This window comes from Musa acuminata, chromosome BXJ1-3, assembly GCF_036884655.1.
Source record: "Musa acuminata AAA Group cultivar baxijiao chromosome BXJ1-3, Cavendish_Baxijiao_AAA, whole genome shotgun sequence".
Classification (NCBI taxonomy): domain Eukaryota; kingdom Viridiplantae; phylum Streptophyta; class Magnoliopsida; order Zingiberales; family Musaceae; genus Musa; species Musa acuminata.
The window spans coordinates 5669247-5683113 of NC_088329.1; the positions used below are offsets into that span (position 1 = coordinate 5669247).

Below are 13867 nucleotides of genomic sequence, written 5' to 3' on the forward strand. Positions count from 1 at the left end.
GAGTTATTGCAGCCCACGTCGATCTTTGCTTTAGGTAATTACAGTGATAACGCATTTACTATTTAGTCCTCTTGCTTCAACCAGTGATGGGTCTCACTTTAAGAGGCGGTTAGTGTTCTCCACGTTGAACGGCTAGTATGTAAAGATGACAGCAGTCGTGGTGTGTTGCGTCCTGGCGCCACCGACCTGTCTACCCCTCCAATGATAGGAGACGGATGTGGGACCCATACGACATTTAGCGAAGGGACGTAACGTCAAGGGCGGTGTTCTGGCGGTGGGTGAGTTTGGTCAAAAAAAAAGAAAATAAAGGAAGGAGGTCTGCTACATCGTGTATCGCGAAGAAACTAGAAGGTTCCAGCGTCCTTTGGAGGACGTTGTTTCTGAGTCAGTCTTGAAGCGAGCGTCCGGGCGAACACTTTTTTGGTACGTCACCTCAAAAAATGTGACATCCAATAATGGCTTTCCCGTGAATGACATATCCTCGTCGGATTTATTCTACGGCGAATGTAATTACCATTAATCTCTAATAATAATATTTTATTTACTTGTACGTTATTAGCATTTAAAAATATATATAATTACATGATCTTTTATGGAAAAAAAAGAAAAGATAGTAAAATACATAACATTACATTAAGATGGACCCTAAATCATTTGTTAGGGATAAAATATCAGCATAGAAAATTTAGAATATTATTTTTCTCCTATATTTATTATTGATTTTGATTGTCTTAAAGTTTAATTTAATTTTTTTATAGGACTTGTCATAAGTTTGATATTAAAAGATGATTAGGTTTGGCACGGATCATGCAAAACACATTTGGGGTTTACATCAACAAAGGTCACTTTGATATGATATATAAATTAGCATTGAGAACTTAAGAGATTGTGAGAATTAAATAGAGTTTCTCTCATGTAAAGTAAGTTTTAGTAACCATTGAATGTAAGAGAAAATTAATTTATGAGATTGATTATGTGAAATCTTCTCGTGTTATTCGGATAAGAAGAGTCGATTGAATCATTATGATTGGCTAGCGTATTGAATTAAGAAAACATTTGAGTAGGTGTAAAGTTGGGAGGAATATAATATTTGAATATCCACATATTAAAGCTTCTTATCAATATCTAATATCTAAAAATGTAATTACATAATGAATATAATTACCACTAATCCTCGAAGAATAATATTTTGTTTACTTGTAAGTTATTAGTATTTGAGAAAATTTGCAATTACATAACCTTTTATGAGCCAAAGAAATAGATAAGATAGTAAATCATCACCATAACATTCATTATATTAAGATGGACCCTAAATCATTCGGGGATAAAATATCAGTATTCAAAATCTAGAACATTGCTTTTCTCCTTGGTTTGTTTTATATTTATTATTGATTTTGATTGTCTTGAAGTTTGAGAATCAATTTTAATTTTTTTTAGGACTTGTAGTTTGATGGTGAAAGATGACTATGTTGGGCATGGGTCATGCAAAATATATTGGGGGTATGTATAAACAAAGATACTATGATCCGATATATAAGTTTGAATTGAGAATTTAAGAGATTATGAGTTTGGATAACTAATAATTAAATGGAGTTTATCTCATGTAGAGTAAATTGTATAATTACCCATATCTAATTAAATCCCCTTATTAATATCTAATTACCTATTTATCTCATTTTATTTAGAAAAATATTCAATATATATTAGTTTATTCTAATATCACGTCATATTTGAGTTATATTAGGCTTGACATATACACTTGAATCAAGTTCATAATGGTCCAAGCCAAAGAAATGAAATAGATATTACGTAAATGACATATAGTTGGTGGGCCCTTCCCACCCATTGGATGGTGCCCTAACTAGAATCCATTATTGTTCATAAAGAACAAACCAATGCGATGGAATGCAATCAATGCTAATAGTGCAATAGGACGCAAGAGAGGCAAAATTATGTCGCATTCTTCTCATTCTCTTTCTAAAGACTCTTTAGAGGCTTCCTTTAGGACGACAGCTTCCGCACTCGGTGCCAAACATGTTGTTGTCTACAATATTATGCATCAAAATTTGTACCCCCCTCTCTCTCTCTCTCTCTCTCTCTCTCTCTCTCTCTCTTGGATTCCTTCGTTATAACAGTTATTCTTGGGTCTCTCTCTCTCTCTCTCTCACCACATGTACCATTTTCGATTTGGCATGTGGAAATGTACTGAGGATGGCAAGTAATATCCTATGTTCCAGCTGATGGATTCAAGACATGGATGCACGATTACAGATCTGTTGTGGAAGCTATGAATACAAGCTTCTCTCACTCAAAACATAACTCAAAGTAGTGTCCATCATGAATCTCCTTAGCTCACAGTCTTCTTCAAGTCCACCTTACAGTGCAGAAGTGGGACTGACCCTTCCTCCTTACCTGTACCCACAGTGCCAACCTCCCTAGCTCCACCCAATCTCTCGGCTCCACATCTCTTCTCCTCGAGGGATCCACCCCATTCCAAAGCATTTTCGTACGCTAATTACATATTATCTTTTTATATTTTGATCTTTATATTTTTAAAATATTTATATTATTTTTATATTATTATAAAAATAAAAAATATTTAAATTTATTTATCCCGACATTATTAATTTTACTAATAAAAATAAAAGATAAATAAATAATTAATATTTTAATCGTTGAAGGCCACGGGTGACTATTGTGGTAAGGAGAGCGACGATGAGAGATGAGAGTCATTTTGCATTTGCGTTGATATTGACGTAATTGTCGAGCGGTTCTTTCGTCACTTTGCATCTGCATTAATTTTGACGTAGTTGTCAAGCGACGAAAGAGCCACTGATGCAAATGCCGAGCGACACCGCTCGACAACTGCATTGATACTTTCTGAATCTACAGAGTAGCCCTCACATCTCATTGCATCTCTTCTTATTCACAATAGCCACCCACGGTCCCTAGCGGTATTGCTATCCATCACCACCGACTGTAATATTAAAATTATCTTTTTGCCCATTATTTTTATATTTTCATTAGTAAAACTGATATCATAAGGGAAATTGACATTTATATTTTACTTTTGTAGTTATATGAATGTCAATATAATTTTTTAAAGCACATAGACCAAAATACTAAAGATAATTAACTAAGGATAATTTATAATTAACTCCTGCTTCTTCTCATAACTTTTTTTAATATTTAAATATTTATTTTTTAGTAGTGTTTAATGTTTAATAGGTTTTTAATCTATTCAAAATCAAATTAGAATATTTAGTTCCGATTCCAATGGAATAGAACCGAAACTTAAGCGTCTAGTGTCAGTTTCGATTGGGTTCGAAACCATGAAATCGTTGTTTGATAATTCGATTGTGAGGGCGATCCATCTTTCTCCATGAAACCATGAAATCATTCCATCTTTCTCTTTACATTTTTTGATGCTCTTTCCTCTTCTACAAAATTTCAGCAGTGGCGTCCCATCTAAAGCATCATAAGGTTGGAACATGATTTGTCAAATTTCATAGACATACGAAATTTGAGTTATTACATCATTTATAATTTCTCATTTTCTTTCTTTTTGGAAGAAGATGTTATATATGCTAACTTTCCAACCGTCAAATATGCACATTATGAAGTTTGTTGAATTGATTAACGAATATGAATTCATATTAATTTTGTGATTGGAGTTTGATGTGGAAAGTTTGGTTTGGTATATGTGATATGCTATTATTAATTTTTTTTTTTTTTTTTTACAAATGATCGAGATGCATAAGACGGATCGACATGATCATAGGCCAATCATCATTGATAATAGATACAATAATATATATATTCATGTTTTTAAAAATATAAAAAAAATTCAATATACTTATTTAGAATAAAACAATCGCGGCATTCTTCTTATTTTCCTACTTATTCCAAAAGCATAACAAGTGAATGTGAGTTTTCTTTTACCAATTAGGGTTCTTCCCTTACCGTCCCATGGCGATGATCTATAGGGTTAATAACTGCTACTCTTTCTATAGCATATTTACTCAACTTCAAGCCTGAAGTATGATAGAATTGATTCCATCTATTTATCTTTAATATGTCTCCCCATAATGACAAAAATATGCATCTCATTTATTGCTTGAGGTTGGTGTGGCATGACCAGACAACAAAAGTAATACAAAAGTCTTTCACATGACAGCAGATCGAATTACACATTAATCCATATTGGTGAGGAAAAAGTGCATCATATATACAATGCTTCAGATCAGAAGGAATAATTACATGGCTCTAACATGAATGATACATATATATATCTACACCTCAGGTCAAGAGGAGCTCCACAACCAGAAGAAACTACACCATGTAATCCTTTTAATATGCAATCATGCAGTACAAATATTGAGTACTGTATATATATATATATATATATATATATATATATATATATATATATATATATATATATATATATATATATATATATATATATATATATATATATATATATATATATATATATATATATATATCAGTTTCAATGGTCCTGTAAGCTTGTGCTTCAAGCAATGATCATATGTTTCCAGTTCTGGCCTAACTGCATCAGACACAAGGATTCAAGTCAATGAAACCATAGAAAAAGCTGCATGGATTGTGAGTCCTCCCATGGATTCAAATTGGAACTCAATTTAGGTTTGATTACTGAGTGCTTTTTAACCAGTTGTTGAATGTTGTACACCAAACTGTCCATCTCCTGCATCAGTGTCAGTCGGCAGATGGTAAGTAACTCCAATGAACCATGCAGTATCTCATCATCGAGACTGTACTACTATGTAGCAGGTGAGATTATGAACTCAAGCTGAGGGTCTCAGTAGATTCTAATGCTATATATGTTTGGCCTACCTCTTGGAAATTGTTGTCTCATATTTCACTACCATGGCTCGTTCTCTCTCACTAAAGCACCCATGTTTTGCCCTTGCGTTGCTTTATATAGCTTCTTCCTGCTGTGAAGGTATGTGAGTTCGCTCATATCCGTGGGTTTATGTAGGAGAAACCCTAACTTGCTCTTCTCAAAATCATGCATGCAGCACAGGATGCCATCCAGATTGTTGCAAGAGCTGCTCTTTGTTTCGATAACCGAACTGTAAGTGAGCTCGTAACTCATGAGAAATCCTTCGTGAGATTAATTATCGGAGATTGCAGGTGATCGACAACTGCCTGACATCAATGGGAATAAGCACCAATGGAACTGCGAACGCAACGTCGAATTCATCCACACCTGTGCCTCAACAGGACAACGCCACCGCCAGCTTCTGCAGCTCCCCATGCTTAGGCGAAATGATGCTTATGACCAGCTGCTTTGATGGCATAATGTCCAGCTTCGGATTCTACAGGCCGGGACTGATGCAAGGAGTGCAAGCCGTATTTCAAATGGCGTGCAGTGGTGGAGGAGGAAATGGCAGCAGCAACGCCACTCTGAGTCGTGTTGCTTATGGAGGTGAGAGTCCCATCCCCATGTCCAAGTTTGGTGTGCAACGGTGTGACTTAGGTGCGGCAGATGAGGACAGAACGATGTCTACCAAACAGTTCGATGAACAGATTCACCTATTAGCATTAGAACTTGTTAGGTTTACATGGCGCAGTGATGTGTGCTCATCGTCATAAGTCTTTGACTTCTCTGATCTGTCTTATTCACTGTGCAGGTGATGTGATGGGAGAGGCAAACATTGGAGGTGTGCTGCTTGTGCCAGCATTCATGTCACTTCTCATGCCTGTGCTCTTCATCTCCTTTTACTTAGCATGAAGAGAGACCACAAGTTGCAATCTTAGTTCTTAGCTTGTATACATGTGTCGATCTATAATATATATGGCTTTTTGTTGTTCTTCCTTTGTTGCTCTTTTACTTAGGCATCACATATACCGAATAAATCAGTTGGCATTATGCGAGGGTGCTAAAGATTACATGAATCATGAATCACATAGATTAATTGAATAAAAAATGAAAATAAGAACAGATTTTGTGTAACCCAAATCCAAAAATAGATAATACTTACAATATAGATTAATTGCATGACAAGGGAAGGCTTCGGCGGACCTGCTATAGGACCATTGAGATCCCACTTCGGGTGACAGAGGGATGCTAGTTCTTAGGCTATCTAGCATACTATCACCCACTCGATTTGCTATAGGGACATTACCCATTATCGCCTAATCTGACTTTGCTCGGTTGACCCTAAATATGTCGAGATGTTCACTTTATGTAATAAAAAAATATATCTGTTCGTTTGCCTTAGACATGCCAAGATGCCCACATCGGGCGATGTAATCTCTTATCTACTAGACCGACTACAGTGGAGCTAATGAACCCACATTGGAAGCCCAAGTTCAGTCAATCTACTCGCCTCGGGCATAATCTATCCTATCTGAATACCAACCTATCATATTGGGCAAGTTGACTTCATGTTAGAGATGTTTGTGCCGATAAAAGGATATATCGATGGTCAAGGTATTTTTTGTCCATAGAGGACACATCAGACAACTAAGATGCTCTTGTACATGATGGACGCATCATGCATTAAAAACTCTTAAAGACATGTCAATCGTTCGGATATTTTTTATTTACAAAAGACGCATCAGATAGTTTATATGCTGTGTCATTCACGAAGGATGCATCACGCGTTAAAGATGCTTTTTATTAGGATTATTTGGATACTTTTTATCGGTGGATGAGATATTAGACACTTTAAATGTTCTCATCCAACGAAGAATGCATCACACATTAAATATACTTATGCTTGATAAAGATATATCTATTATTGGGATATCTTTTGTTCGTAGAGGATGCATCAGATGCTCTTGTCTACAAAGGATGTATTACACATTAAAGATGTTATATTTGGGAAGGATACATCAAACGTTATGATGTTTTTGTCTATGATGGGTGCATCAAATGTTTTAAATGCTTTTATTTATAAAGGACGCATCATGCATCAAAGACGCCTGTGCCTATGAAGGATGCATTGGATGTTAGGATGCATTGACTATATTATGAGTCGAGGCGGGAGTGCCCTCGCTAGAGCGCCCGTTATCCGGGTTGATGGAATGATGTGCTTGCAACATGGGTTCTCCATTTAGTACTAAAATAATGTATATGATATTAGTGATGTTTAGATCAACTTGAGTCGGTTCAAGCCTACATGTGTAAGAAGTCTGATGTGGTCAAAAGCTTGAACACTCACTCGGTGGCTTTATATAAAGATCAAGATTAAATAAATTTTTTGACGTGATCTTTTCAATGCTGAAGTTAATAGTAGAATGAAATAGATATATCTTTTTTATAAATAATTGCTCACCTTGATTACTATGATCCTGTGGCTTTTCATAATGAGTTTAACAAGAAAAATATTCTATGGTACAAGTGAAATATTCTCTTGGCCTTTTATATTGAGTTGATATTTGCATGACTCGACTAGAGCTATTTTCTCTTTGCGTCATCACGTGTCAAGCTTAATTGAGACGAATATTTCTCTATCTATCAACTCTAAGAATAGAGAATAAACGGTTTAACAGTGTGATCAACTTCATAACTTGATAATAATCTTGACGACATGATCAAATAGACGATACAATTGACTTCAAAAAAGTAGTTGACTTTACCACTAGACCAAGCTGAGGTATTTGTGTTACACTCCGAAGATGATGATTCCTCACGTTAGGCTATACCAAAAAGTAAATATATATAACCCCACGAGAAACCCACTACAAAGTTCTACACTTACAGATTCTCCTGACAAAAGTTCCAATAAAAGGTACAAATCTTATTACAAATTCATCATCAAAAGGAAGACTTTTTGTTGAAATTTCTCCCAGATTAGGAACATCAAAAAAATTTTAGACCACTTTGGAACAGCAACAACTCGGTATCATCAGGATAAACTGTAAACCAGAACAAAAGCAGCGAAATAAATTTAGAGCCTGCTTTTCTTGACAGGTCCCATTGCCTTGGCCTTCGTCCTCAATTCATGCTTCTTGATCTTCCCCGTAGCTGTCTTGGGCAACGGCCCGAACACCACAGATTTGGGGACCCAATACGCCGGCATCTTTGCACGGCTGAACTTTATGATATCCTCTGCTAGTGCCTGCTCATTGGATGGATCCACACCATCCTTCAAGGTCACAAATGCACATGGCGACTCCCCCCACTGCTCGTCTGGTCGAGCCACCACCGAGACCTCCAGCACCGCGGGATGCACGTACAAGATGCTCTCCACCTCCAGGCTACTAATGTTCTCGCCCCCCGAGATGATGATGTCCTTTGCGCGGTCCTTCACCTCTATGTACCCATCCGGGTGCTTCACACCTATGTCACCGGAGTGGTACCAACCATGGGCGAAGGTCTCCGCATTAGCCTTTGGGTTTTTCAGGTAGCCCTTCATCACAACATTGCCTCGCATGACGATCTCCCCAAGCGTGGTACCGTCGGCAGGGACTGGAGCCATGGTTTTCAAGTTAACCACATCGAGGCCTTCCAGGCCGACGTAGCGAACACCTTGACGGGCATGGACACGTGCTCGTTCGTCGAGCGGAAGAAGGTCCCATTCCGGCTTCCATACGCAGACAACGGAAGGGCCAAAGGTCTCCGACAAGCCATATGTGTGGGTGACGCGGAAACCAAGCTTGGTCATTTCCGCCAGCAACGTTGGGGGCGGAGCAGCGCCAGCAGTATTGACGCGGACAACACGGGGAAGAGGGAGGATAGCGTCACTTGGAGGCGCATTGACGATCGAGTTTAGGACAACCGGGGCTGCACAGAAGTGAGTGACACCTTGCTTGGCTATGGCAGAGTATACGGCCTTGGCTGTGACCTAAACAAGAAAGACCAACAAGGAAATAAAAACACAAAGTGATTAAGCTTTAAGAATCCAAAGCTGCTTTTCTCAGCAAAAAACAAGAAAACAAGAAAACTTTCCTCGGCCAAGTCTACAACTATGTGGACTTTTATTTTAGATGACTGATGAATTATACGATATTACCTTTTGATAAACGAAACATGAACAAATCATTCAGTCCACCAGTAAATAAGGCAGAATAGAGTTTAAAAACTAAAATTTAATTTTCCCTGACAAAAAGAAAGAAATTGCAAGCAAGTAAATAGAAACTGGACACAGAATTCACTGGCACAGTTCTTGTTGTTCTCCCTGAATGGATCTGTTTTATGGTCTTGTGGAATCTTTTTGTGCTACTACCAAAGAATGTCCAGATATGTTGTATCTTTGTATGTGACGGACCAAGTTGGAGATTTAACCATCAGGAAAATAGTTCAGGCCACATTTGTATATTATTTAGTAGGAACATGAGGATTAAAATATCAACTCAATATACTCATAACAGAACTAGTTAAAGCATAAAAGGCAAGTATAAGTCTTACTCACATAAGATGCAGAAAAACAAAAATCAAAATCAAAAACAGCAAATTGCAACATTACCTGGCGAAGGCATATGCTAGTTCCACAAAGGGCAGCCATTGTCCATGCATAACACCAACCATTGCAATGGAACATGGGCAAAGTCCACAAGTAGACAGCTCCCTCATTCATCTCCCATATTAAAGCACAACTTAGAGCCATAAGATAAGCACCCCTGTGGTGCAACACCACTCCTTTCGGACTAGAAGTTGTCCCAGAAGTGTAGCCTAGTGCAATGCTTTGCCACTCATCCTTCGGAGGCTTCCAAGCAAAATCAGGGTCCCCAGATTCCAAAAATTTCTCGTAATCAATAGCACCTTTTCTCAAAGCATGATCAAGAGCCCTGGGATCACATGTTTCATCACCTACAACAATGAGGAGAGGAGGCTTGAAAGCACCTTTCTTTTCATCTGCTATGATCTTCAGAGCTTCCTCTGCCAAAGTGAAAAATTCCTGGTCCACTATAACCACTGCTGCCGAGGAATGGCCCAGTAAGAAGGCAATGGTAGCAGCATTCAGCCTAATGTTGACAGTGTTCAAGACAGCTCCGGCCATTGGAACTCCAAAATGAGCTTCATAGATAGCTGGGATGTTTGGTGCAATTACAGCCACCTAACAAAATGAATAACATATATGATTTAAGCTAAATATTTATTTGACCACTGCATCTAAATGGTTACCATGAGAAGCAGATGGATGCTTTGAGGTGAAGCAACCATATATTTCTACTCCCTACAGATGGACTCCTCACAAGTTGTTAAAGTCCTCGATGGATATTTCCATGTTCAAGAATATTGTCTGGAAAGCTAACCAAACATGTTCACTCTGGACTTTGAACTGAAGGAAACATGTGAATATGTATAGAACGATCATCTGCAGATTACTCCAAAGCAAGAAGAGATGTTTTATTCTGTGAGTTGCATGAGGCAGATTTATCGGTATCATTTATGTATATGTTAAAAGAATTTTAATGACAATGATATGGATCAACCATCATGATATGTTCTACCCTTTTTTCTTTTAATCTAGTAAAGTAGATGAGCAAATCTAATCCCATTTCTAAGTGTATGACATAAAAATAAAATACAAAGCATGAATAAAATTTATGTAGGAAAATTGTTGGCGTGAGTGTAAAAAAGGAAATAAATAAATTAAGAGCAGAATATTATCCGCTAATTCGGAGTGTACTTCATCCACGCACATCTGATATCAAAACCTCCCATATACAACCATAACCACGACAAACCAAATCAGTAAGAGGAAGGCGAAAGAAATCAAGTCTTAAACATATCAAAAGGATAATCCCTTATCCAGAATAATCAAATCCACATCCATTAATTCCTCAACACGAGTCTCCAAGGACCGTACATGGAACCCTAACCAGGAGAAATCAGAGCGATCTAAACATTAAATCCAAACAGTAATAAAAAGAAAATAACACACATATTAACAACCACACAGATCATTTTTATGCATCCCGTTCTATACCCGACCATAGAACAGAGCAAGAAGAGTAAAGGATCCGAAATTCTAAGAAAAATCAAAAGAATAAACTAAAAGCTGGAATCTAATTTTCCTGATTCTAAAATCAACTGCAGACATACACATCCAATCCTCAGCACGAATCTTAACGCTTATTAACAACCGGATCAGACAAGGCAATTAAAATAGAACAGGAAATGAGGAGAGAGAATAGATTCGAAAGAAATGAATAGGCAATAATAAAAAAATGTAAAGAAATCATCAAAATAAATCTGCTGTATGAATCACTGATCGAAAACAAAGTCAGCCATACGAATCCGACGGTCGACGCGACGCTCAGAGGGTCCTGTGTGCATAGGACCACGAAAAGGCAAAGGAATCTAAAGTAGAAAAGGAGAGAGAGAGCGAGAGAGAGAGAGAGAGAGTCACCGTGCATCCGGGGCCGATCGAGCGGGAGGCGAGGGCGGAGGCGAGGCGGCGGCAACGCCGGTAGGTCTCGGACCAGGTGAAACGCCTGGGGCCGTGGACGACGGAGAGGCGGTTCGGGTGGACCAGGGCGGCCCGGTCGAGGAACCAGAGCGGCGTGAGGGCCATGTAGTTGGCGGGGTTCTTCGGCAAATCGTCGATGTCCGCCTCCATCTCGCTCCCCATCGTCATGCCGGCCGAGCGGTTGACAAATCCCAGACACCTACCTACACACCCACAGACGGACGGCTATAGAAGCAAAGTAGAAGGAAGAATGATGAGAGAGCGGAGCTCGGTGGGTATTTATACACGGGGCGAATTGGAAATGACACGCGTAGGTAACCGACCCACATTCGTCCTCCGTTGCGAACCGGACCGTGTGTGTCAAATAGCGAAGGGGTGTGTGATGCTGCAAAAACAGCAAACAGCAAACAGCAAACAGCAAACAGAAAACAGCAAACAGCTTTCGCATCTGCTATCGCGTCGTCACCCTAGTGATCAATAAGTAGTCAGAGGAGGCGAACCCTTAATTGTCTCATATTTAAATAATATTTCTTGTAAATTCTATAAGTTGCTATGTGAAAATTATCCATAGAATTTTAAATTTTGTTTTCTAGATGCGCAATGAAAAAGAATAATTATTTCCTTCTTTTTCTTTGTTCACTTTTTTCCCCTTTTTTTTATAATCAATATATGTAACAAAATTAAGAACGCTTTGGATTTTGCCACGCTATGTATATTCTTTAAACAAAAAAAATTCTTTTCTGATAATAAATAAATTAAATGAAACCCACCATAGTCATTAGGGTCTCAGGCATCTGAAATATCGAAAAAAGAAACTATTATTTTAATTGATCAATTGGATATCTCTCATGTTCTAACATCTTTTTATAAACCTAAAGCAGAAGAAAACGAAAAATAATAACGAAGAAAATATAATCTTATCAATCAAATAAATAATATTTATATTATTTATTTCGTAAGACAACTATGAAAATTTATCTTAGATAAAACACCATTTTTTTATTAACCTTAAATGTGATTATATTTTTTTTCTTATTATTTATTATTTTTAGAACATTTATAATGAGAGATCACATGAGAATGAATCAAATAAATGAATATTTTTTTCACACGCTCTTGTAGGCTCCACATGTGGCCCTATTGTGGGCTCCACGTGTGGGCCCCTTCTCAGCGGCGCTGTCGCTTTTCCGGCCGCTATAGGGCAGTCAATGATTTTTCGGCTTTTTTGCGGGACCCGCCAGAGCGGCGAGGACAGCGGTGTTCGCTGGTCGGCGGAGACACACGTGACACGTTGCGATCACATTGGAGGCAAGTCGAGAATATAATTAATAATTATTATTATTATTATTTCTTTTTTTAACGCTCTGCGGGGCCCGCGACCGTAGTAGCTTGCCGTGGAAGATGGCGGGCGATGAGTTGTCAGCGAGACTTATCCTAAGCTAAATGATTGGGGCTTTGATCCTTCGTTTGACTAAGCTTACGGGATGTGCATGACAGCCATCACATTATACCATACTAATTTTAACCTCCAAATTATGTGAAGCCAATCGTTAATACTATCTTTGATGGCTACTCATGAAAGGTAAAAGTCAAATTTCTCTCAATAATCCTCCCGAGTGAACTTATCCGATCTGTCTCTCTCGTCCGGTATGCATGGATGCATTGTTTAAGTGGGTCACGTGTCCGGCGTTCTTGGATTAATTAATGGAAAATGATAAGCATAATTCTGTATAAGTTTAATAAATTAATCACAAATGATTCCAACCAAGATTCATGTAAGAGTCAACCATGGCTCGTTGTTTTCTTGCGTACCCAACGATCCTGCCCATACCACTGCGGGACCCACATTATTGCCTGGTCATACGGTGAGTAGTACGTTTGGAGGGGACCTTTGGTACATGTACTCGAGCACTCTTTGCTCGATCGTGTACGTTGACTGTGCCTCATCCGAGTGAGAAGATAAGATAGCTAATCGGAAACGATGGATGTTCCATGACTCGGTCTGACGCAACCACATGCCACAGATTCGTCTCGAGTCCGATGTGCCTAAGCGCGCACACGAAACACCATTAGTGGGTCGGATCGAGCTGGTAACTTCACATTGAATAGGGTCAAGTCGCATGACATCAGATCTACTCGACGGCGGTGGGGGCCACCAACGGGCCCCACCCCCTGCTCTCTGGTGTTCATCATGGAACCCACGCCTGGCGTTTACCCAGTAATGTCACCGGTGACGATTGTTGTGTGGCATTTAGTGGGGAGGGGCGATTGAGTTGCCATAGGACGGGCTCAATCCATTCGATTCAGCACATGGTTTCTGAGACAGGACATAACTGGTACATTGAAGAATGACAAGTCCCTAATCGTGTCTTGGTTCATCAAACATTGGATTTGATTCGGAACATAACTTCAACCATCTGATATGTGTTCTTCATATGATATTCATGAAGAGAAAG

General features: G+C 38.6%; 2 protein-coding genes across 2 annotated transcripts; one reads left to right on the forward strand and one right to left on the reverse strand.

Annotated features, from left to right (window-relative positions):
- The first annotated feature begins 4911 nt into the window (after positions 1-4911).
- Positions 4912-5841, forward strand: LOC135636016 (uncharacterized). The gene is made up of 4 exons (XM_065147535.1): positions 4912-4987; positions 5064-5119; positions 5179-5473; positions 5679-5841. Exons 1-4 carry the CDS (start codon positions 4912-4914, stop codon positions 5777-5779), a joined length of 528 nt encoding a protein of 175 aa, XP_065003607.1. The 3' UTR covers positions 5780-5841.
- Positions 5842-7693: 1852 nt separating this feature from the next.
- On the reverse strand, positions 7694-11666 carry LOC135618753 (acetate--CoA ligase CCL3-like). Its single transcript, XM_065119945.1, has 3 exons — positions 11352-11666; positions 9462-10052; positions 7694-8840 (listed from the first exon to the last, which is right to left on the reverse strand). The coding sequence occupies exons 1-3, from the start codon at positions 11577-11579 to the stop codon at positions 7944-7946; spliced, it is 1716 nt and encodes a 571-aa protein (XP_064976017.1). The 5' UTR covers positions 11580-11666; the 3' UTR covers positions 7694-7943.
- Positions 11667-13867: the final 2201 nt, after the last annotated feature.

Excerpts from the sequence above, each read along its gene's own strand:
- LOC135636016 (XM_065147535.1), top strand. The coding sequence starts at position 4,912 with ATGGCTCGTTCTCTCTCACTAAAGCACCCATGTTTTGCCCTTGCGTTG. Across the intron at positions 4,988-5,063 it reads AGCTTCTTCCTGCTGTGAAG|CACAGGATGCCATCCAGATT; the intron begins GTATGTGAGTTC and ends TCATGCATGCAG. Across the intron at positions 5,120-5,178 it reads TTTGTTTCGATAACCGAACT|GTGATCGACAACTGCCTGAC; the intron begins GTAAGTGAGCTC and ends CGGAGATTGCAG.
- LOC135618753 (XM_065119945.1), bottom strand. The coding sequence starts at position 11,579 with ATGACGATGGGGAGCGAGATGGAGGCGGACATCGACGATTTGCCGAAG. Across the intron at positions 10,053-11,351 it reads CGATCGGCCCCGGATGCACG|GTGGCTGTAATTGCACCAAA; the intron begins GTGACTCTCTCT and ends TCATTTTGTTAG. Across the intron at positions 8,841-9,461 it reads CTAGCATATGCCTTCGCCAG|GTCACAGCCAAGGCCGTATA; the intron begins GTAATGTTGCAA and ends TTTCTTGTTTAG.